Source organism: Medicago truncatula, chromosome 2 (genome assembly GCF_003473485.1).
Source record: "Medicago truncatula cultivar Jemalong A17 chromosome 2, MtrunA17r5.0-ANR, whole genome shotgun sequence".
In the NCBI taxonomy this organism is placed as follows: Eukaryota; Viridiplantae; Streptophyta; class Magnoliopsida; order Fabales; family Fabaceae; genus Medicago; species Medicago truncatula.
In genome coordinates this window covers 20683407-20705845 of record NC_053043.1, presented here as the reverse complement: position 1 = coordinate 20705845, position 22439 = coordinate 20683407, and the positions used below count along the sequence as shown (strand labels likewise).

Here is a 22439-nt window from a genome sequence, read left to right as displayed (position 1 = left end):
TTTCTTCTTTTACAAAGTCAATGAGTATGGTTGAATAAGCTCACTTGGAAACTGTAAGTCAATGAGTTCTTTATAAAGACCAAATTATAACGAGTCGATCTAATTCGTAATCCCAAGTTTCACTTGTACTAAGTTAAGTTGTACTTGAGTAATACCCTTGATGTAATTATTGTCACAAGTAAAGGACGAAATTGACTATTGGCAACAAAGACCAAACCTAGTCAGAAAATTCAAAGATTGTTTTTGTGTTATTGGGAAGACAAACGTGTGAGTCTGACAGGGAAGAAGCAAAGCAAAGTATGTGTCGTACGTTCAGATATATATTCTTGGCTACCACGTAAGGAAAGCCAAAAAGGAAACTGAAGAAGTACTAAGAAAATTAAAAAAATAAGGAAAATGAAAAGTAAGAGAAGAAAAATGAAAAACATAGAATAAACAAAGAGAAACAATACAAATAATGAATCCTTATCCACCAGGTTTGAACCAGATCTTGTATTTATTGTACATTATCCTACCAAAGTTTATGAGGACTGATTTTATTTTATTAATTTTGCTAACAAGTATTTTAAAGATATTGTTTAAAAATTCTATTATATTTTAAAAATATAAGTTGTTATTTTTGTTATTGTAATAATTATACAACTTTTTTATACAAATTTACTACTTTTAATACTTTCTCGCCTCCCTTATTTCGAAGGAGGATTATTCAGCATGATGCTCACCTCTGTGTCACTGGCCGTGGGATGATTGAATCGGTTGCACATCTCTTCTTATATTGCGGCGCGTTTTCGATCAAGTTTGGCAACTTGTTCGTTATTGGTTGGGTTTCATTCAACAGAGTCCTAAACCATTTTGGAAAGGAAATGTTATAATTTTTCGTGAAAAAGAAAGCACTCCTTATCAGCTTTTGGAAAATATCAAGCTTCTTTTCTTTTGGTGGTTTAAAGCTCATTTTGTTACTTTTCATTATAAATTTTATGATTGGTGTCGGAACTCATTTTTATGCTTGGGTAATTGTTAATCACTATTATTTCCGTTGAAACATTGTTATAATTATTGGCTATTTCCTTTGGCAGACCTTGTGCTTGAGGAATAGTCTGTTGGTTTTAATATATTTCATTTTGATTTCTTAAAAAAAAAAAAAACAATATTTAAAGGACATGATACACATAGTCACTTTTTTTTAAGATTGAGAGGGCGATTTATTATCTTTGTAAATTATAAATTATTGCTAATATGATACACATAGTTAGTTTTAGAAAAGTAAATAAATATTGAAATAGAGAATGCGACATGTTTTAAGGCTAATGCTAACTTCTACTCGGTTAAGGAACTAAAAAAGAAAATAATGAATAAATTTTATATTGAAAGTATAAATTATCAAACTTTATAGTAATATCGAATACACAAGTTTTAAGAAAATACTTTCATCTTTAACTTTTTAATTTGTGCATCAAAAACACAAGTTAGTGTTTCTCATTTTTTTTTTTTTTGTCAAGCAGCCTAATGACTAAAAATTCATCATTCAGGTAAATAATTAGGGTGACTGGGGGTTCAAATCCCGACCTTTACATATATTATGCAATGTCCCTACCAAATGAGTTAAGCTCACGATTCTCATGTTATAATTATTACTAAACAAACCAAGATATCTAGAATTAGATTTTTTTTTTTTTGTAGAACCTTGTCGTAACATACGATTTCAATCAGACTCGTAAGAATCCTGATCGTGGGATGGGTCCAATATGTTAGCAACCAGACTCCTAAGGGTTGTCAACGTCAAATGAAGCGGACTTTTTAGGTTAACGAAACCAACCACCGCAAAATAGGTCACAAATCCAAAGTCATCACATCTATAAGGAAGAACATAACATTGGAGGAAGAAAAAAGAAGCGCCTATTAAGTAACAAACAACTATATAAAGATCCTGTCTCTTCTGAGCAACTAACAAGTTTCAGGTTTAAAAAAAGTAATAAAATACATACAATGATGTAAAGTTAATGAGACATATCTAAGTATTTTTCATTGGAGTCTTTATTAACGTTTTTCCATTAAAGTTATTGAATTTTTAACGGATACTTTTATTAAAAAATTGTAAATGGCAACAACCCCTTGTTTGTTTGGGTATTGGTCGACCATTATTTACCTTTTTTTGTTTTTTAAGGATTAGATGTTGTAATTTTGTTCTGCTTCTTAAGACACTCTTTGTGTTAGGGAGCATGACTGTTTGTTAGTATATCTCATTTTGGCTTGTTAAAAAAAAATTATAAATAAATAATGTGTATATGTGAGGTCTATTTAACGTATCCATGTTATTTTTGTTTTTTTTGAAGGGAAGAAGTTTAAAACATTTCATTAATCAATATATGTTCAATACAATCGGGTATTACACGTGTTCATGTTATTGTAATACGTTTAAGAAAAACCATAGAGATGATAAGGGTTTGATGTGCAAACGTCATGTGATTGTTTTCCACTATGCTTCTGTTGTGAAAGTACATAGTTCTAGGATAAGTTAGTTGGTTTGTTTTAGTTGTTTCACTACTTTTCCGTTAAATACTGCGTGCGTTAGAGCGGGTTTCTCTCTCTCTCCCAACCTTTTCTTTCTATTTTATTCTTATTCTTATCTTTTCTGACAAATTATTAATATTTGAATACAGTATATCTCATTCGTAAAAAAAAAATTTTGATCTATATTTATCTAAAGTAGACAGATTTTCATTAAAAATATATATTTGTCAAAAATAGAAAGATCTTCATTAAGAAAATATATTTGACCTATTTTTATTTGGAATTCGAATATCCACCTTTTTTGGTGACCTGGAATTCAAATGCCCGTGACGTCATTATATTTACATTTTCTAGATAACAAACAGGAAAATCAATTATAATTACAAGTTTGCATACAATAAGAGAAGAAGAGTTCAATCGTTATAAAAAGAAAAAAAGAAGAGGAAGAGTTCAAAAAGCACATGTACACGTCTTTCAACGTAGAATTCTACTACCACATACCACAAGGTATAGTATATTTTTTTAAATCTCCACATAATTATTTTTAATACAAGTAATGTTACTAAAAAATAATAAAAAATCCAACAAAAATTGCAACTTTATCTTATAAGAATTTGAGGAAGAACTCATTTGTACTATTAACTAATTTGTAAGTTTCTATGTGCTATTTGTCTTCATACTACTAAATATCTAAGATAATTAAAACGATTTTTGAATAAAAAATAAAAAATATTAGGTTTCTTTTTCACACAAGACTATAGATTTGGATCCCTCTAAAATAAATAAAGCATAGAGTGAAATTTTTTTGTTATCGTAACAAATTTATGGTTTGTTATAAATTTACATTTAAATTTTAAATTAATGATTAATATCAATCACTTTATATTTCCCTAAAAAAAAATAAAAATTAATCACTTTATACTAAGGTGAGCTATTAACCTTGAAGCACTTAAGAGGAGTACGATTAGATATCTGATTCTATATATATTGATTTTTTCTATTTTTTTAGTTTTAGTTTAACTGCATAAATTTGATGTTATTTGTATGTATTGAAAATATATTTTTTTCATAATGTTTAAAATAGCGGAAATAAAATTCACGACGACATGATCGTGAATATTTTTCTTATCATTACTTGGTTGAAAGTTTGACCAAAATTACACCCTATTACCATTGTGTTTTCCGACGAGAGCGAGAGTGTATTGGTTGACATCGATTCATGATACATTTTGCAATAAAAAGTTTCACGATGCTCAATTTTTTTATACGTGTATACAATTAAACCTTTTTTCAAAAGATATTTCAAGAATCAATTTAAGAAAGTGACATTATGATTTGATTTGATTTGATTGGATATGTCGACGCGTAATTATTTTTTACATATAGAAACTATTAATTTTTTTTGGAAAGAAATAGAAACTAGTAATATTAAGTTGTATTTTCTTAATTAAATATATTTACCTGGTCAATTCCAATTTCTAATAATCGATTTTGTTTTTATTTACTTTCTCTACAATTCAGGTACCATATAAGAGCATTAGATTCCAAAACTCATAAGATATATATATATTTTTCACACTTTATTATTTTATTATTTGCAAAATTTATAGGTAATTGTTAGAGGGGTGTTTCACACAATTTTACACACACATGCAAATTGAATTTGCAATTAGGTTTTCATCACTCTGTTAATTTCTTCATAAATTTTCATTCTTTTAATCCATTTATACGCAATCAGAACGTGGAAGTTACTAAAAACTCTCTTTTGCTGCATTGAGGGTGTGTATGAAATTTTCTGCATTTGTTTAATTTTCTTTAAAAAATAATAAAAATTTAATCTTTTTGTTTTTTGTTTTTGTTTTTTTTAATGTTTGTTTTATGGACAGTTATTTTGCTATAAGAGAAGTTGAAAGCCGTTTCTGGGTTGTTTTGTTTTGATCATTTGTGAAATTTGACGATGATGTTTGTTTAAAGGGTATTTGTGTTTTGTTGCAGGCATAAATATTTTATTGAATGAAACAAATGGAATTGGATGCCATAGAGGTTAGATTTTCAAACCCTAACAATGCATGATTTCTCTTGAATGTTATATGTGTGAATCTCTTATCCTCTGTTTTTTGTGGATCACAATTGTTCATGATGATCTTGTTATCTATGTTCATTGATTTTGGATAATTGTTTGTTGTTGTTTTTGTTTTGATTTTTTTGTTCTGCTTGTAACATTGTATCTCTGTTTCTGGTTTAATTGTTGAGATTCTTTCTAAACCCTTGTTTTTTCGACCTATGTGTCGAGCTATATGAGTTTTTATCTTTCATAGGGTTTGGAAAGTTTAGAAATTTTTCATGTGATGCCGTCGATTAGGTTTTCGGAGTAACCTACATATGTGATATTGGTATCTCTGAATGATTTGATCATCGACATGTGTCGTCGAGCTATATGATTTTTTATCTTTCAGAGGGTTTGGAAATCTTAGAAATTTTCATGTGATGCCGTCGATTAGGTTTTCGGAGTAACCTACATATGTGATATTGGTATCTCTGAATGATTTGATCACCATCGATGTTTCCTTTGATGCATCAGTTCCTTTTGCGAAGTGATTTGAGTAGCATCTAGCAACCATTAATCTAGAATTCTTGCATATTTTTTCAGGATAGTCCTCTTCGGCACAAACCTAAAAAGGACAATGCACTTGAGTCTCCTGAAAGTCTTAGAAGTAAAAAGGTATGTAGCTAGGTCTGCTGTTTTGAGTACACATGACCGATATTTTGTACTTTTCTTACCGTTCTTTGGAACAAATAGGAACGATTCATTTAAAATTACAATATTGAATACGCATGACCAATATATAATGTAGTCAATGATTATTTTCGCTTTTTCTATTCTTTTTTCATATGTTGGATTATTGTTATGTTGCAGATATCAGCTAGATGGGATCCATCTGAAGCATGTCGGCCTATAATTGATGAAGCACCTGTTTTTCATCCAACTATTGAAGTACTTTTTCATTTTTATAACCATCTTCATATTGTTTATATCGTAGTATTATTGTATTTTGTTCAATAACTTTTGTTTCTTTTGTTTACTCTGTTTCCTCAGGAGTTTGAAGATACACTGAGTTACATAGCGAAGATACGCCCCCTAGCCGAACCTTATGGCATATGTAGGATTGTCCCTCCAGCTTGTTGGGTTCCACCTTGCCTTCTTAAGGAGAAAGATATTTGGGAAAACGCTGAATTTTCCACCCGTATCCAGCAAATTGATTTACTTCAAAATAGAGAACCTATGAAGAAAAAAAGTCGGGGAAGAAAGCGAAAACGTAGAAGGAACTCCAAATCAGGAACATGTAGGAGAGCTTCCAAATCAGCTTCTGAAGCTAATAATGCATCTGAAGCTGATGAGAAATACGGATTTCAAGCAGGGTCCGACTTCACGTTTAAAGACTTTCAGCAATATGCTAGCCACTTTAAGGAATGCTACTTTGGGTTGAAAGATGCAAATGAAGATGGAAAGGTCAATGATAGTAACCACCAAAACCGAAGGGAGCCCTCCGAGGAGGAAATTGAAGGTGAATACTGGCGGATAGTTGAGCAGCCAACGGATGAAGTTGAGGTATTATTACTAATCATTGTTTATTTACAACTATATTGATCTTAAGGGTTATGTAAATGCGCAAACAGAGTAAACGATACACTCTTATATTGTAGGTGTACTATGGAGCGGACTTGGAAACTGGAGTATTTGGAAGTGGTTTTTCTAAGGCATCATCCATACCTAAGGGTTATCCGGATCAGTATGCAATTTCTGGTTGGAATCTAAATAACTTCCCGCGACTACCGGGTTCTGTACTAAGTTTTGAAGGAAGTGACATCTCAGGAGTACTAGTTCCATGGCTGTATGTTGGCATGTGCTTTTCATCATTTTGTTGGGTAAGTGGTGAGAAATACTCTTCGTTTCACGTCTAAATTTACTAATAAGAGTTTAAAACATGACATGACGTATTATCAATTTTTTGTTTACCTTTTTCTCTCTCGATAGTCTGTATGTCTTTTATTTGTAGAGTATTAACAGCTTATTTTTCATTAAAAAATGGGTTGAAAAGTAACTTCATTAAATCCTTTGTAACGAACTAACGATAACAAAATCATCAGGTTCCACTTCTTTATGTTGACATATTTCAAATGTTGAACTACAAAACCAATAAAATCACGTCTTTATCTTTAATTTTGCATTTCTTTATGTTTCAAACCCATTGTCACTATCTTCTTCTTCTAACAGCATGTTGAGGATCATCACCTCTATTCGCTTAATTATCTACACTTTGGTGACTCAAAGATATGGTATGGAGTACCTGGAAGCCATGCTTCTGCTTTAGAAAATGCAATGAAGAAGCACTTGCCTGATTTGTTCGAGGAAGTACCAAATCTACTCAATGATCTGGTATAACGCTACGACTTCTACATTCCTATCATTGTGTGTATAGCAGGCTGACACTATTTTATCTCCAGAACTTTCACTATATTTTGGGAATAGTTTTATATGGTTATGATTTTCATGTTCATGCAGGTTACTCAGTTATCTCCATCAATTCTTAAAGATGAGGGAGTTCCCGTATATCGCACTGTTCAGAACTCTGGGGAATTTGTCATTACTTTTCCGAGGGGGTACCACTCTGGGTTCAATTGTGGGTTCAACTGTGCAGAAGCAGTGAATGTAGCTCCTGTCGATTGGTTAACGCATGGCCTAAATGCCGTTGAACTTTACAGTTTACAACGCCGTAAGACATCATTGTCACATGACAAGCTTTTATTTGGATCATCGCTGGAAGCTATACGAGCCCTTGCAGAGCTAACTCTTCATGGAAAGGAAAGTTCAAAAAATTTGAAATGGAGAAGCTACTGTGGGAAAGATGGTGTTCTTACTATGGCATTTAAGGTAATGATTTCATACTCTCCGTTCTTTTTTAATTGTTTTTTTAGCAGAATTTTGTTCTTATTTATTTTTTGTTTTTAAAGGTTATGCAACACAAACTATTGTTCAAAAATACTCTTAACTATTTACTGGAGAGAGAGAAATAGATGTAATAATTCCATAAAAAACAACAACATTTACTGATTTCGCTGGTTTATGTAAAACAAGCTTAAATTACACTTAAAAAGGAACAAAGGTAGTGCTTTTTTTAGTTACGAAGCAGATATCTGATTCCTTATATGCTTTTCTGGTTACCCGTTTTTCTGACAGGCAAGGATAAAGATGGAAGAAGAGAGGCTAAACTGTCTTCCAACTCATTTTAAGTCACTGAAGATGGGCAACGACTTTGACTTGCATACAGAAAGAGAATGCTTTTCTTGCTTCTATGACTTGTATCTATCTGCTGTAGGTTGTGAGTGCTCTCCTGATAAATATTCTTGCCTTACGCATGCTAGTTCGTTCTGCATGTGCGAAATGGACCAAAGATTTGTTCTGCTTCGGTATAATATGAATGAGCTAAACAAATTGCTTGAAGCACTAGAAGGAGATTCACTTGCTCTTAAGTTATGGGAAAGTAAAAACTTCGGAATGGTTTCTGCCGAGGCCAATGAGGTTTGCATGAATAAACCAGAGGTGGATGGAGACAATGGTCATGAAGAAACTGGCTGTGCGGGAACCAGGGATAGGTCAAATAGTCACGCAACATCAGAGCCAATGCAGTGCGAATCTCACCTTGTAACCCTTAGTGCGCCGAATGAAAGTATAGATAGTGACAATGACAATATGATCGTCGTAGACAAAGATAAGGTCGATATTGCAGATAGCCATAACAAGGGTGATTCAGTAGAGGAAAAAGCATGTTGTTCAAAGATAAAAAAGGAACAAGACAACATGGAAATTGTTGTTGATCTATCACCTTCATCTTCTGTTGTGAAGACAGAAGTTTCATCATGCTCTAGGAATGTTCACAATCCTTGTACATCTGACAGTGGAAAATATGAGGGGCAACAGCAAATGGATTCAGATTCAAGAAAGAAACCCAAAATTGTAGTTGAAAAAGTCATTGACACCACGAGCGCGAGTATATCTCTGACACAGGAAAGCTTTCTAATGCAAATTTTGAGTACTTCTGTCAAGCCTATAAGTTTGGGATCTGTTGTTCATGGAAAGCTATGGTGCAATAAGCATGCAATATATCCAAAAGGTATGCTGTAGTCGGATCTTTTATAGCCTTAGATATTACCATTGATTAGTTACTTTTGAAGTTTAATTTTAAAACGTTTTGGTAAACTTTTGAAGGATTCAAGAGCCGAGTTAATTTCTTTAGCATCATCGATCCAACAAGAATCTGTAGCTATGTTTCTGAAGTAATCAATGCTGGACTTCTAGGACCTCTTTTCAAGGTATTATTCTTGACCTTGTTTCTGCACTGAGTTTAAAAATGAAATCATATTGAGAGGTTACTATTTGTTGACCTCTTTTCTTTACCGTTCATGGCTACAAACTTCGTTAGTTTTTTAATTGTTACGAAATCAGTAATCTTTCCAGCACCAACTCTTGCATCAATGTCTAAACTCAGTGACTCCGACAAAATATATAAATCGATCAACTATAAGAGTTTTATGATTGTATTTATTTGCATTTGTTGTCTAATTTCTCTCTTATTCCATAAAATGTTTCAGGTTACAATGGAGGAATGTCCAAGTGTCACTTTCACGGAAACCTCGGCAGATAAGTGTTGGGAATCAGTTCTTAAGAGACTACATGACAAAATCACGGAGCAAAGGAGTCTAGGTGAACTTGAACTTCCTTCCTTAGAGCTTCTGAAAAGCATCAACGGTTTTAGAATGTTCGGCTTCCCTTTACCGTCCATTGTTCAGGTAATGTAAACACATCAATCTTATATATGTTTTTATCTAGAACTATTATCACCTGTTTGTAGTTTTTCTAATGTTAAATTGAATCACATAAACACATTGTTCGAACCTTTACCAAATTGCGTTGAACTGGATTAACATGCTTATAACAATCAAATTTGTTAAGTAACAGATGAACTAATACACATATAATTTGGTAAGATCTTGAATGATTCTTCTGGAATATGTTCTCACTTATGTTCCGACAAACTTTTTCAGGCCATTGAAGCTCAAGATCCCGGTCATCAGTGTGCAGAGTATTGGAATCACAAAGGTTTCCCTACATCTCCAGGAAGTGTCATCGATAACTGTAAAGTCCTATGTTGTTCAAGTAGCCCTACCAAAGTTTTTGGTATTAATTTGACTGATCAGGCGAAAGACAATATAGGAGGAAGTTCTTCTTCTCTTGAAGAGATGAAATCAATACTACAAAAGGCAAGTCCCGAAGAGTTAAGCTCATTGCGCAAGTTTCTCATCTCTGACGCACAATGTTCTGAGTGGAGAATTACATTAACATCATTGATCGATGAGATTCAGAAAGCTTTGTAGATAGGACAAGAATAAGATCTCAATTCTTTCCGACTTTGGATAGTCATTTTAATTTAGTCATAAGTTAGGCTCATTCTTTTAGCGATAAATTTAACTGAAGAAATTTCTGGGTGAAGCCTAGATGAAATTTTGGTACTTGCCCTCAATCATCATTGACCTAATTACAGATGCATTTTGCAATTGACCCTTTTGAATTTTGTTTTGGAATTCGCCTTTCAAGGTTAAGGCTTTAGCTTTTGCTCGAATCATAGGTTTTACATTTTATTTATTCTCTCTAAGTTATGTATATACACAGATAAACAAATGCAGCTGTTGCAATAAATGATAAAATGCAGGGAAACTACACACGGCGAATGCACATTCTGCCATTCTCCTGCGCAGAATTTTGAATATGTGTGATCTTAGTCTCAGATATGTGTACCATCGACGCTCAAAGGAATTAAATTAAATACGAAAAAGTTGAAGTTTAGGAATAGTTATCTGTATCTTAGGATATTTTGAGCTTCATCAACATATAATATTGTTATATCACTTTGTTTTTAATTAAAAATGAATTTTGTTACTTGAATACATACGAAAAGAATGAACTGTTGCCTAAACAACTAAGAAATTTTAACACAATGAAAATGAATGAACCATCATTTTGATCCTTAAACTATGAATCTCTTTTCAATTTGGTCCCTAAACTATAAAACTATATCAAGTCTTGGCAACTTACTCAAGATTTGGCCACATACAAATGAGTTAGCATGACATGAAAAAATGACCACGTGACATGAAAAGTTTTTGTGGCAAGTGTTAACTTGAATTTTCTTTTGTTCGACCGGGACTAAACTTTCTAGAAACATTTTATAAGAACTTGACCTATATAGTTTAATTTATTTTTTCTGAAGGGACCTATATAGTTTTATATGAATGCGACTTTAGTCCCCATATATATATATATATGAAAACAATAGAAAAACATTTAAATTTTAAGCATAACTTTTTTTATATCATATATATATATATATATATTTATATAAATTCCGTATTTCAATTTTTTATAGAAAAATATTACGATTATTTTTCTAATCATAATAATCGAATATTTCAATACCAAATATAATTAAAGACAGAGAAGAACAGAACCGAAATAGAACAAAAGGGAAAATATTCAACACAAACGCATCACATTTGATTAATTAATCACACAAAGATATAAACAAAAAACAAACAAAAAAATTGCATGAAAGTCAAAATATAACACAAAAGAAAAACCTCTTTATTCAATAATATTCTGTTATACACTACAAAATCACTACATTGCAAATTAACAAAAACATACTAAAAATGCAGTATATCAAATTTTTTCTTTACAATATTGAATCCCCTAAACTCAACTCACCTAAATTTCTTTGCAAAGAAAAATAATACTGCTAAATTTTCTTGAATATAATGCACGCAAGAAACGAAATAAAACTCAACATGTATCGAAGAACACGAGTTGATGAAGAACAAAACTGATAACCAACAGGAAGACGTTGAACGCGGCACACGGTGAGGAGTCAACAGAATCCCACGTTTCTCCGACGGGCATAAAAGGCGGCGAGTTAGGCATCATGGAAGCATCACCAAAAGTTGAGTAATCAAGAAGCCTCTGAACACCATGAACAGCAAGAGAAGAAGTATTATAAAGATCAGGTTGAGTGAGCAAGACATCATCAAGGGTGAAATTACCGGGGAAGTTATCGGTAACGGTGATGGTTTTACCGGGGAGAAGAGTAGGGATACGAGAGTAACGAGGGAGGAGGAGGAGGTCAGCGTAGACGAGACGTTGAGGGATGATATGATATGGAAAAGTGAAGGGGTTTAATGTAGAGGAAGATGGTAAGGGTTGTTGAGGAATGAAGAGTGTTAGGCTAAGTGATGGATGGGAGATTGATAAGATGCTTACCCATTTGTTTATGCTTGTGTCTCCTGATCCTATTAGTGCATCAAGAATGTTGTTCATTTCTTGCATTGCCAATGGTGGAGTTGATGATGTTGTTGTTGAGTTGTTGTTGATAGGGTTTGTTGTGGTGTTACTGCATGTTGTGGAGGTTGTGAACATGATGAGTGTGATGATGAAGAAATGAGGATAGTAGTTGAGGTTTGCCATGGGAGAAAAAGTGGGAGAGAGAGAGAGAGAGATTTGTGTTATTGGGTTTGTTTTCTTGGTTTATGGATGAAAGAGAGAATGATTAGTGGGTTTGTTAGAGCTTTCTTGGATTTTATAATTTGTGTTGTGAGATTAGGATTTGGATGACACAGATAACAGAAAAATAACAGATTTAGTTGGTTATAAACCAAATAAAAGAAATGATATTGGTTATATTAAATTTTGATTAGTTGTATTTATATGTATTTAACTCACCCTGCAGGAATTACTGATTTTCAAAGTAACATGCAATAATTTAAGACCAATCTTAATAATCATTTTATGACCTAACATTTAGAATTGAGGTCTTAATTGATACATAATTACTAGTACATTATAAAGTTGGGATAGAAGTTTGAGTTCGGATTTTAATTTTGTCTCTAGAACAAATTATGCAAATAAAATAATAATTTTTTATAATGTATAAACTAGGTGAACTCAAATTAGTAAACTTGTGCTCAAAGACCTAAGACTAATCCCAATGTGAGTTTTAAAGGATTCACAATTGAAATGTTCAACATTACATTTGAGGTGAAGAATGGGTTCAGAAAAAGTAACACAGTAAATGAGGTATAGTGAAGAGTGAAGACATCTTGAATCAATCGTAGATTTTCATCGAACAAAATATTACCGATTCAAATTCAAGGTGAACCTAGATCTTATTGAGCTCTGAATTCGAGCTTCCTTAATCATCAAGAAATGATCAATTATGTCGAAAGAACAAGTGATCAGCAGACATAACGACTAAATGATAGCGTTCCCCTCATTACCAGCATTTCATTTCCCACGGGTATGTATACCCAGCAAAAAGAACAGTATATTTTTATACAAAAACCAATATATACCGCGCAATTCAATTCAAACATCAATTTGAAATAGGTTATGCACCACTGCTATAAAATTGAAAAATACAACACTATTAGAGGTTAAGTCAGGTCATTTTCGTCCAGTGAATCTTCATCATCTTCGGCGGTACTAGTCTTTAATGCACTCACATCGCCTGTTGGAAGTTTCCTCGCAAGCCTAATGATCTGCAGATAATTTATTCCAAAGTTAAGTCCATATATATAACCCCGTAACTGACAGAAAAAAATCAGTAATTATTGATTGAAGATTGTGTATGTTGTATGAAATTTGACATGCATTGCTAGTCACTATCCGGCAATAACAAGGTATTTCAAGAGTGAGCACAGGGTTTGTTTGGCTCCATTAATAAAAATTATACTTTGATTGGATTTAAGAGATATTAAGGCAAGCTGAATTATACGGCAACGTGATGAACAAATCATATAGAACCTACCCCTTGAAACAGTAAAACCGCAAAGTAAAAAATTTGGGTTAAATAACAAATCTAGTTGATTCTTGCACTCAAAAAGTGGAAGACCTGATATTGGTGACAAGCAACCGAGAAGTTTCTATATCTCTCAGCCGGGAAAGTGGAAGTGTCAATATTAATCTATATTTTTGCGGTCCAAAATAAAGACAGCATATAAGCTAAATCACTCACTGCATGGTCAAGATGGGAAACAGCGCTGGACTGAGCAATTTTTTTGATTTCATCGACGTCTCCATCCGTATAAGCAGAAAGAAACTTGCTAGCACAACGATTGTGGTCACTTTTGAGAAAAGCATCAATCCTACAGACACCACAAGCATTTATATCCATTTATTCATCAGATCAATTAACAAATTTGATGAAGCATATGATAAATTACAGAGTAAATAGTAAATCTTAAAATTGGCACATAGTATGTTAAGTTGTTGCAACCAAATGTAACGCTTGTCCCAAAGACACTCTGGTTATTTTGGACCCAGAATGTATGATCAGAATTTTTCGATTACAAATCAGACCTACACAAATTTTACTCATAGTATTCATCCTATGAATGCTATTTTGTCAGGGCAAGAAGAAACCGGAGTTGGAAAACAAAGAAGCGAAACCGGTGTAAGGGGTCAACTGCGACAACAACAATGATAAACATGGTTTCAATTCAGATACCAATAAAACTAATAAATTCTGTTACTTTTGATGAAAATACGTCTTTTTCCTATAATATCCTTAACTATTTATCATCCCATTCCACTACGTCTCTCTCTAGAATAAATAGTCAAGGGCATAATTGACAAAAAATAGTTAATGTTGCCTTGAACTTGAGTTTTTTCCTACAAAACCGTCAGTTAAAGGAACAGAGAGTATAAAGATCCATAGATCACATATTGATGTTAGTTGGATTTACAGTACATAACCACATAACAAGGAGGTAAAAACTTACTGAGAGCAGTCATTATAGCATTTTTCTGCTTGCTTAAAATCGTGAGCATAAAGGTAGACAATAATTGCACTAAGATAAGCCTGCATTCACGACAAGGTGTGTGAGAGAACGTTTATAAAAAAATAATAATAGTACACTTCAGCAAATGAACACAGTGCTAAAAGACTATGTAACTCAAACTTTAGGCTTGGATTCAATTTGTGAAAGGCCACGTTGGAGACGTTAAACACAATGAACATGCATATAAATAATATGGATTCAAGTTGTATTCACATGTTTGGCAGCCCTATGGAATATGGATAGAAATTTTTGAATATAGTTAACCATACAAGTAAAAAAACATAATAAATAAAATACTCGTAATTAGCACACTAAATATAGAGATATCACAGTTTTTGCTACTTATCATCATATCACAGTCTTTGCTACTTATCATCACAATAAATAAACAATAGCCAAAGGAAGACTAAGAAATTTTTCCCTTTTAGAGTATTTAGAGAATAAATTGACTTAAAAGTTAAAATAACGAAAACAAAGTTATAATATTCCAAACCTTGGACTGACTATTGGTAGCATTACATTTGTCAGCTGCCAAGCCCAATCTCAACAGGGATGATGCAGCATCTGTATATCTGTGTATCAAACCATGCCCAAGGAAGTATGTAAGTCAACACACAATAGATTAAATGTTTACGTACCAATTTACACTAACAAAAACAACTTGATTAAAGGAAAACCGTGCATTTCCTCTTCGCGCATCAAATTTTAATTAAAGGAAAACCCCTCTAAAATATGAGCTTTACCACAAGTCAAAACCAAATTCTCTGTCTTCCTAGTGACACTACTAGTTAAGAGTAAAAATCTCTTTAAAAGGAGCATGATTCATGCTCAGCCGTTGTGTAGCATAAATGTCGCATTGGGACAAAATTTGGCTTCTTTACTTCGATCAAAACCAGTAAAACTAGTCAACAAAATCTGGTCCAAGGACCCAGAATTCAAATATATCAAACAAAGAATTGCATAAAGAAACAAACAAGATTAAAGTAAAAACAAGACACATGAGGATAATAAAAACATAGGCTTCGAGGAGGAAGATAAAAGTTTGGTGGTCAAGTTTTGACATAAGATAACGATGATAAACTAATTCTAGATCCCACTATTCGGTTCTTAGGTAGCATTTGACATATAAACAGAACGGAACAAACCGTTTTCATGCTCTTTAGCTCCACCCTTTTAGTGGAACTAAAATCTACAACTTCTTTAGCCTTATGTTCCATTCCTTTGAATTTTTAAACAACACCAAATGTAGAATATAACACGTGTTTCATCCGTTCTAACCTATTTATCAAATGCTATTTTTAGACTTAGTGTCAGACGTGGCCGGTGGAGTTAAATCAAAAAGTACTAGTTGTCCTGTTTTTCTCCTACATTGGTATTTAGTAAATTTTTTAGATTAGATATTGGCTATCACATCAACATAATTCTTCTAGTTAAAACCAAGTTGTTATTTCTAGCATCTGCATAAAACTCATTAAGCCTCCAATTATAAATTTGGAAGTGTTATTTGCAGTAACCAAACAATCACGAATGTGGTCCTTTATCATCATGTCATTACTTGAACATCAATGGAACCCTGACAAACAAAGTACTTATTGTAGCTTCATGGCATTGAATAATTTAAATAGCTTTCCATCCTATTTTAAGTTGGCTATCATAACTTAAGCAATCTATACTACATCACATACAACCTGCACTTATTGTGGGAATGAAATTAACAAAATGATACAAAAAATATTTGAAATTTATCTGACGATGCAATATTATGAATCTTGTAAAGTAAGATTCCAGGAAACAGCTCATTTAAGAAAATGTTAAACTATATCCATGTTATACTACAATATTTAACTTATTTTGTGTCACACTGTTCACATACAAAAATAAAATAAATCCAATAGAATATATAGAGAACCTATTATAGATTGAATTTGTTATAGCCCAAGTAAAAGTTTATATTCAATGTTGTAAAATTTTGAAAAAAATAGGTTATGCTCATGCTCTAAATACCATAAAAATGTACACTGTTTTCTATAGAACTTACTTCTCAAGTTTTATATAAACACTAGTTACAGCACGGTATAGATCAAAGGTCATCTGTTCCTTTTCATCATCTTCAAGAATTGTACAAGCATCTGTATATAACTGAATAGCTTCTTCAGGCATGGTATCTTCCAAAGCACTACATAGAGGGAAAGGTATTATGAAAAACATACCGTGATAACAAAATATAGAGAATTACATTCACATTAGACACTAAAACACAATTTTACATCCAGATGCAACATATACATTAATTATTATTTGTAGCATACAGCATCTGCAGCATAAAATACAAGGGTCCTCACTGTATTAAATTTATAATGAGACTTGTACGAATGATTTCTAATCATTTAACATCAACACAATTATGATTGGGATAAGATACCATCCAAAACAGAGAAGGAAACATATTAGAGAACTCGAATAGATCAAGAATGCAGTAATGCTGCTCAATCCCTAACTATATCTGACATGGAAATCCTTTTGAAACACTCATGAGCACCACACGATAGAAGGCCATATTAGTATTTATTTGGTCAAATACTCATATATCATCCAATGAAAGCATTTCAAATGATACGGCCCCAACCAAAAACCCCAAAGGACTCCATAAACTACATACTACACAGAATAAATGTAACTTGGTTGCCGTGGAGTTACTAGCTGATTTCTCTACTTCAACATATTACAATAATTAAATGTTAATAATAATACAAAACAGAATTCGACTGCAAAACAAGGGGTTAAACAGATCAATTACCGGGCCCCCTTTGCAAGAGCATCAGATGCAGGTTGTGGTCTCCCACACTCCATGTACAACTCAGACGCCTTTTGATAGAAGTCTGCAACTTCTCTCCAGTTGCTCAGCTCCTTCGCCAGAGCAGCCGCAGATTCCATGTGCTTAGCTGCATCCCAAGGTCTAGTTAACTTGTCAAGGAGCGACAGTTTAACAAAGTGAATCCGATAACAACATAGAAAACCATGATATTGATAACTTTAACCCTTAATAACAGAAGAAAATGAAAGAGAATACATAATCAAAATCAAAGAATATAAGGATACGAAGAAAGCATTTGCTGTCCTTGTGAAGCTTTCTCATATGCTATTTTGGCTTTCTCATGGTTCCTGGCACCTCTAAATCCATTAGCTAAACAAAAATAAGAAGAATTCGTTAGATAAATTACCAACATGCCATTTTCTTGCCACTAATATTTTCAAATAATGCTTATAGCGGCACTATAGTGTACTGGAATACAAACAAATCGCTATTATCCTTTGATTTTTATTTTTGAAGAAGCTAAACTAGCCCACCGAAATTGGCAGAGGAACCTAAGACCTTGGCAGAAACACACTCCAAGGTCCCAAGCCAACCACCAGACTAACTAAAGTGGGTTTCTGTGATAGATGCTACAGCAGCAATGCAAAGATAACACTGTAGCGAAGCGGAATTTGAACAACACGGTATTTACCGCGATCCGCAATCGACAACACTAATTGCAGAAAGAAAGAATGAAATAAAATATTTAGAATTAGTAAAATTATATTGTTTACCAGCCTGTTCATAAAGAACAGTAGCAGTTTTCCAATCAGCACTCCACCTGGTTAGACTAAGTTTTGTTCTGAAAAGAGAAACAAATAATACAACCAGTAAGATCAATCTTAAATCAAAGAATTTCAATAATAATCCTATTTAAAATAATATAAATTGAATCGTATGTGTTATAGGGTTGTAGCATTTAAAACACGATTTGGATGAATATAATATAATAAGAATATAGTAAAAACATACAGTTTATCAGCTTTGGCTAACAACTTGTTGGGATCGGAGGACGACATAGTAGTTGTGTTGTGCTGATTGTGTCTTGTCTTTGTGGAGTCCTTTCCGATTCAAGTGTTTGTGTTGTGTTGTTGTGTTTGCTACTATCTCACAACTCATGCTTCAAACATACTCCAATAACTACTCACCATGTGTCCCACAACTTTTTTTCTTTTTTTCTCAAAATTAATTATAAGCCTATCATTAAGTTAAATCATATTATTTAGCCAAAATTACACTTTTAGTCCCTTAACTTAATTTCAGGTAACAGTTTGGTCCTTTATCTTTCAATCTTATGGTCCTTTAATTTCTTATGGTCTTTCAATCTTTAAATTTATGATCCTCGTCTATGTTTGCATAAGAATATTAGATTTGAAGCTTAAAAATGTATATAAAAATGGACAAGTTAATTAAGTTAAGAGACTAAAAATGTAATTTTGCCTATTATTTACTATCAAGTTAATTATATATTGCAAATAAAATAACTACATATTTTGTACCAAAAATAAAATAAAAAATAACTTCATGTTCTCTGTTTTTTTTTGTCGATGGATAAAGTGATTAATAGTTGGTACCATTAAAACTCTTACACATATAAATATAGATGTTGTCTTAGATTTCAATTCAAATAAAGATGCCGATTTAACAATTTCGATTCATATTGTCAATTAACAAATCTTTACAAACAAATAACTTGATGTTCTAGTCATCACAAAAACTAGGAAACTAATATGAATTTTGTGTTTTTGGCCAAGGTGAAGAATGTAATTTCAGTCTAATTTAATAACAACATTTCTGTAGTGAGTAGAGTAAACATCCTTTTGTATTATAGAAACACAATTTTAGTCTTTGAAATGTTTGAAATGGTAAAAATGAAGTATATGTTTGATTTCAAATTTTGATGGGTTAAAAGAGATTAAATTGATTTTTATAATATTTTGATGATTTAAAGGAGAATTGAGTTTTCTTGTAGAATTAATTCTAATTAAAGGTAGAATTTTAAATTTTGACTTATACAATTGATTTTTGCTTTAAATTTATTTGTTTTTTTGTGGTGGCCAGAGTTTGAACCTCGTTCTTTACATATATTATGCATTCTCCCTACCAACTGAGCTAAACTGTTTAAATTTATTGTTAAATCAACTTTTACATAAACAGATCCAAACATAAATTACTTAACATTTAACTAATTTTTATCTAGAATCAATTTTTTTTAAAGAAGCTAAACAAATTATATTAAAAAACCAACATAAGCTCAAAGGAAGTTAAAGTATCCAAAAACTACAATGAGACAATCCAAAAAGTAGCCAAGAAAAATAAAATTACGTTACAACCTAAAAACATAATAGAAGATTTAACCTCCAAACCGAATACTCAAAATAAAAATAGCATAATAGGAATTAAACCACCAAAATGTTTAAAGTTTAACCTTTTCAATAAAGATAAAAAGATAAAAGTTGTTCCCATTTATTGTGAAAATGTCTCATATGCCTCCTATCTAGAATCAATTTTATATAATCAATTCCATAAAAATCAATTCATGTCACTATATAACCAAACATACACAGAATAATTTAGTTTCTAAATATATAAATTAGAAAATTAAGCTTTAAAATTGAAATAAAACTAGGGGACCAAAATCGCAACTTCTTTAAACTTAGGGGGTTAAAACTACTATTAAGCATAATTTTTATTGTATTTGAAAAGTTCAGATTTACCTTGGAGTGAAAAGATTCAACATAGAATGAAAAGTTCAGATTCACCTTTGCGTGGTCATGTTGAACATGAAGAGAAATGTAGAAAGGTAATTTGAAATAAAATTGATCATTCTTAAAGATCAAGATCACAAAACAATTGTGTAATCAATTATGAAGCTTCACTAATACTCTTTAGATTATAGTGGTTGACTATGTGGTAGCTAAAGTCTAAAGAGTTGTCAAAAACTTGCAAGGTCATGTAGACTAGGGAAAAAAAGAGAAGAAATGCAGAACTGAAAGGGTATATTCTAGAAGAAAATACAATCATACAATATATTTCATTTTGATACATATTTTAGATAATCAAATCTGAACATATTTTCAAAGTTGAGAAGCAGTTAAAATTTTCAAAGGATCACAATTCAAATTCTCTTTCATCTAACCATTATTTTTACTTTTTTAGAACGACAAAAAAGGACAAATATTACCATAATTATAGTTTATGTTTAATTTTCTTTCTTTGTTAAATGAAAAAAAAGGTTAACTTTTTCTCACATACGTCGCCACTGATTTGCCTTGGTCAATAGAAAGACATCCAGTATAATGAGCTTGCTTTGTGGTAGATGGTTGGAGCAGCGGGCGGTGGCGTACTTGCAAGCACTATGACGCTCAAGTCAGAGTTTGAGAAACAAAGAATGTTAATGGTTAAATATAATGTACACTGTTATATAATGGAGGTGGTGGTTTCCAAGCTTTTATAGCTAAGAATTGTCGGTTTACAATTACAGATGGCGAACAAATCTCCTCGTGATGGAAAAGTGTGTATAGTGTGATTGTTCCAAAGTGAATTAGGCCAGGGGTACGGTTATGGTGCATAAGGAAATCATTATGCACCCTGCATAAATCCAGAAATGGTTTTGGAGTACAACTCACAGAAGCCATTTCCACAGCAAAATGGTTTTGGCATAATTTTATACAAAACATACTATGATATATGCAAGGTGCTGAAACAATTAAGTACATCTAATGGTTTTGGAATACAACTCACAAAAACCATTTATAGATTTATGCAGGGTGCATAAGGATTTCCTTATGCACCATAACCGCAGTCTGTTTTTTGACCCTGGATTACGAGAGTATGCTTTTTTTTTTTAGGGAAACTTGCTTATAGCATTTCATTGATAATCAAAGATTCAATACAATTGGGTATGTCATAATAGACAGCGGGACTAGCTAGTAACGTGGTGTCTCTTGCAAGAGCATGAGCAACCCTGTTAACTTGTCACCTAACAAACTCCACCCTAGAGGTAGAAAATAAAGAGTTAAAATAAGAACGACAAGAAGTAATAATGCAACCGAATTCAGACATTTCATTCTTGTTTGAGAGAAAAGTATCAACAGTCAACTTAGAATCCATTTCAAGGTCCACATTATCAAACTGCATATCACTGAGTCATTGCAAAGCTAAGAATAAACCAAGTGCTTCACCCACATCTACCAGAAGAAAACATGGATGCAACACTGTTTTAGCCAACACAAAACTTCCGTCTGACTCCCGAATACATATTCCAATACCTGTGCGATTAAGAGAGTTAGAGAAAGTTGCGTCGATATTGCACTTGTACCGTCCTGGCATATGATGTTATCATCGAGTGCCATTTTGTAGTGTCGACCTAGGAGGCTCCCCATTGAGGTGCGATGAAGGCGACCTGGGAGTAGTGGAAGCAGTGGCATCAAGGGCGTTTGCTAGTTGCCAATCAACAACCATGTTTCGAGCTCACTCCACCACTAAAGCGCTAGACTCTGTAATATCATCCAATACAGTTGTAAAACGCTGTGATAAACCACCGAACAAATTCTGAAGTAGGGAGAAAATAACATATGTAGCTGACGTGGTAGTTGAGAGGGCATGTTGAATAGAACCCCATAGGCCAGTCGTATTCCAAACTTCGATAGCAAACAGACAGGCAAAAAAAAAAAATGAACAAAATCTTCATATCCTGAATCACAACTAGCACAGTTCGTTGGACATGTGACGCCTTTGTCGAGCATCCGCACTCTCGTTGGTAAACAGCCCATGCAGATACGCCAAATTAAATTTTTTTACCTCTGGGGGAACTTTGAGATTCCAAATTCAAGTCCAATATCCCGGGCGCCATAAATAAGAAGAATCAACCAGCTCGAATACACATAACCTGTATGCACTGCGTACAGATTAACGTCCATTTCGTTCCGCTTTCCAAATTACTCTATCAGCGTCAACCTGAGAAATGAGAGGCGTGTGTAGAATCTTATCTGCTATATCGACACTGAAAACATGTCTACATGTGTGCTCATTCCAACTTTTATCATATAAATTCATCAAACTATTAATATTATAATTTGAAACAAAATGAGCTCTAGGTATATCACTACGAATACATTCCCCATTA

General features: G+C 32.7%; 3 protein-coding genes across 5 annotated transcripts; 1 reads left to right on the top strand and 2 right to left on the bottom strand.

Moving 5' to 3' along the window:
- The first annotated feature begins 4103 nt into the window (after nucleotides 1-4103).
- On the top strand, nucleotides 4104-10328 carry LOC25486667 (lysine-specific demethylase JMJ18). Of its 3 annotated transcripts, XM_039830535.1 has the most exons (13): nucleotides 4128-4290; nucleotides 4507-4554; nucleotides 5162-5233; nucleotides 5429-5506; nucleotides 5609-6121; nucleotides 6217-6438; nucleotides 6788-6949; nucleotides 7076-7444; nucleotides 7751-8378; nucleotides 8409-8684; nucleotides 8780-8883; nucleotides 9163-9360; nucleotides 9616-10328. In XM_039830535.1, the coding sequence occupies exons 2-13, from the start codon at nucleotides 4525-4527 to the stop codon at nucleotides 9943-9945; spliced, it is 2982 nt and encodes a 993-aa protein (XP_039686469.1). In that variant the 5' UTR covers nucleotides 4128-4290; nucleotides 4507-4524; the 3' UTR covers nucleotides 9946-10328. The 3 variants fall into 3 exon arrangements, with proteins under 3 accessions (XP_024633149.1, XP_039686469.1, XP_013463743.1); XM_024777381.2 differs by lacking the exon at nucleotides 4128-4290 and adding an exon at nucleotides 4104-4121 and having other exon boundaries at nucleotides 7751-8684; XM_013608289.3 differs by having other exon boundaries at nucleotides 7751-8684.
- Nucleotides 10329-11334: 1006 nt separating this feature from the next.
- On the bottom strand, nucleotides 11335-12219 carry LOC25486666 (FAS1 domain-containing protein SELMODRAFT_448915). Its single transcript, XM_013608287.3, has one exon. The coding sequence runs from the start codon at nucleotides 12083-12085 to the stop codon at nucleotides 11408-11410; it is 678 nt and encodes a 225-aa protein (XP_013463741.1). The 5' UTR covers nucleotides 12086-12219; the 3' UTR covers nucleotides 11335-11407.
- Nucleotides 12220-12758: 539 nt separating this feature from the next.
- Nucleotides 12759-18445, bottom strand: LOC25486665 (gamma-soluble NSF attachment protein). Its single transcript, XM_013608284.3, has 9 exons — nucleotides 18284-18445; nucleotides 18046-18113; nucleotides 17557-17641; nucleotides 17255-17413; nucleotides 16496-16633; nucleotides 14951-15029; nucleotides 14398-14477; nucleotides 13632-13761; nucleotides 12759-13155 (listed from the first exon to the last, which is right to left on the bottom strand). The coding sequence occupies exons 1-9, from the start codon at nucleotides 18328-18330 to the stop codon at nucleotides 13051-13053; spliced, it is 891 nt and encodes a 296-aa protein (XP_013463738.1). The 5' UTR covers nucleotides 18331-18445; the 3' UTR covers nucleotides 12759-13050.
- Nucleotides 18446-22439: the final 3994 nt, after the last annotated feature.

What these genes read in the sequence shown, in the direction of transcription:
- LOC25486667 (XM_024777381.2), top strand. Translation starts at nt 4,525, where the DNA reads ATGAAACAAATGGAATTGGATGCCATAGAG. An exon ending in TTCTTACTATGGCATTTAAG is followed by an intron (nt 7,445 to 7,750) that starts GTAATGATTTCA and finishes TTTTTCTGACAG; the next exon opens with GCAAGGATAAAGATGGAAGA. An exon ending in GCATGCAATATATCCAAAAG is followed by an intron (nt 8,685 to 8,779) that starts GTATGCTGTAGT and finishes AAACTTTTGAAG; the next exon opens with GATTCAAGAGCCGAGTTAAT.
- LOC25486666 (XM_013608287.3), bottom strand. Translation starts at nt 12,085, where the DNA reads ATGGCAAACCTCAACTACTATCCTCATTTCTTCATCATCACACTCATC.
- LOC25486665 (XM_013608284.3), bottom strand. Translation starts at nt 18,330, where the DNA reads ATGTCGTCCTCCGATCCCAACAAGTTGTTAGCCAAAGCTGATAAACT. An exon ending in TTAGCCAAAGCTGATAAACT is followed by an intron (nt 18,114 to 18,283) that starts GTATGTTTTTAC and finishes TTCTCTTTTCAG; the next exon opens with AACAAAACTTAGTCTAACCA. An exon ending in TGTTCTTTATGAACAGGCTG is followed by an intron (nt 17,642 to 18,045) that starts GTAAACAATATA and finishes ATTTTTGTTTAG; the next exon opens with CTAATGGATTTAGAGGTGCC.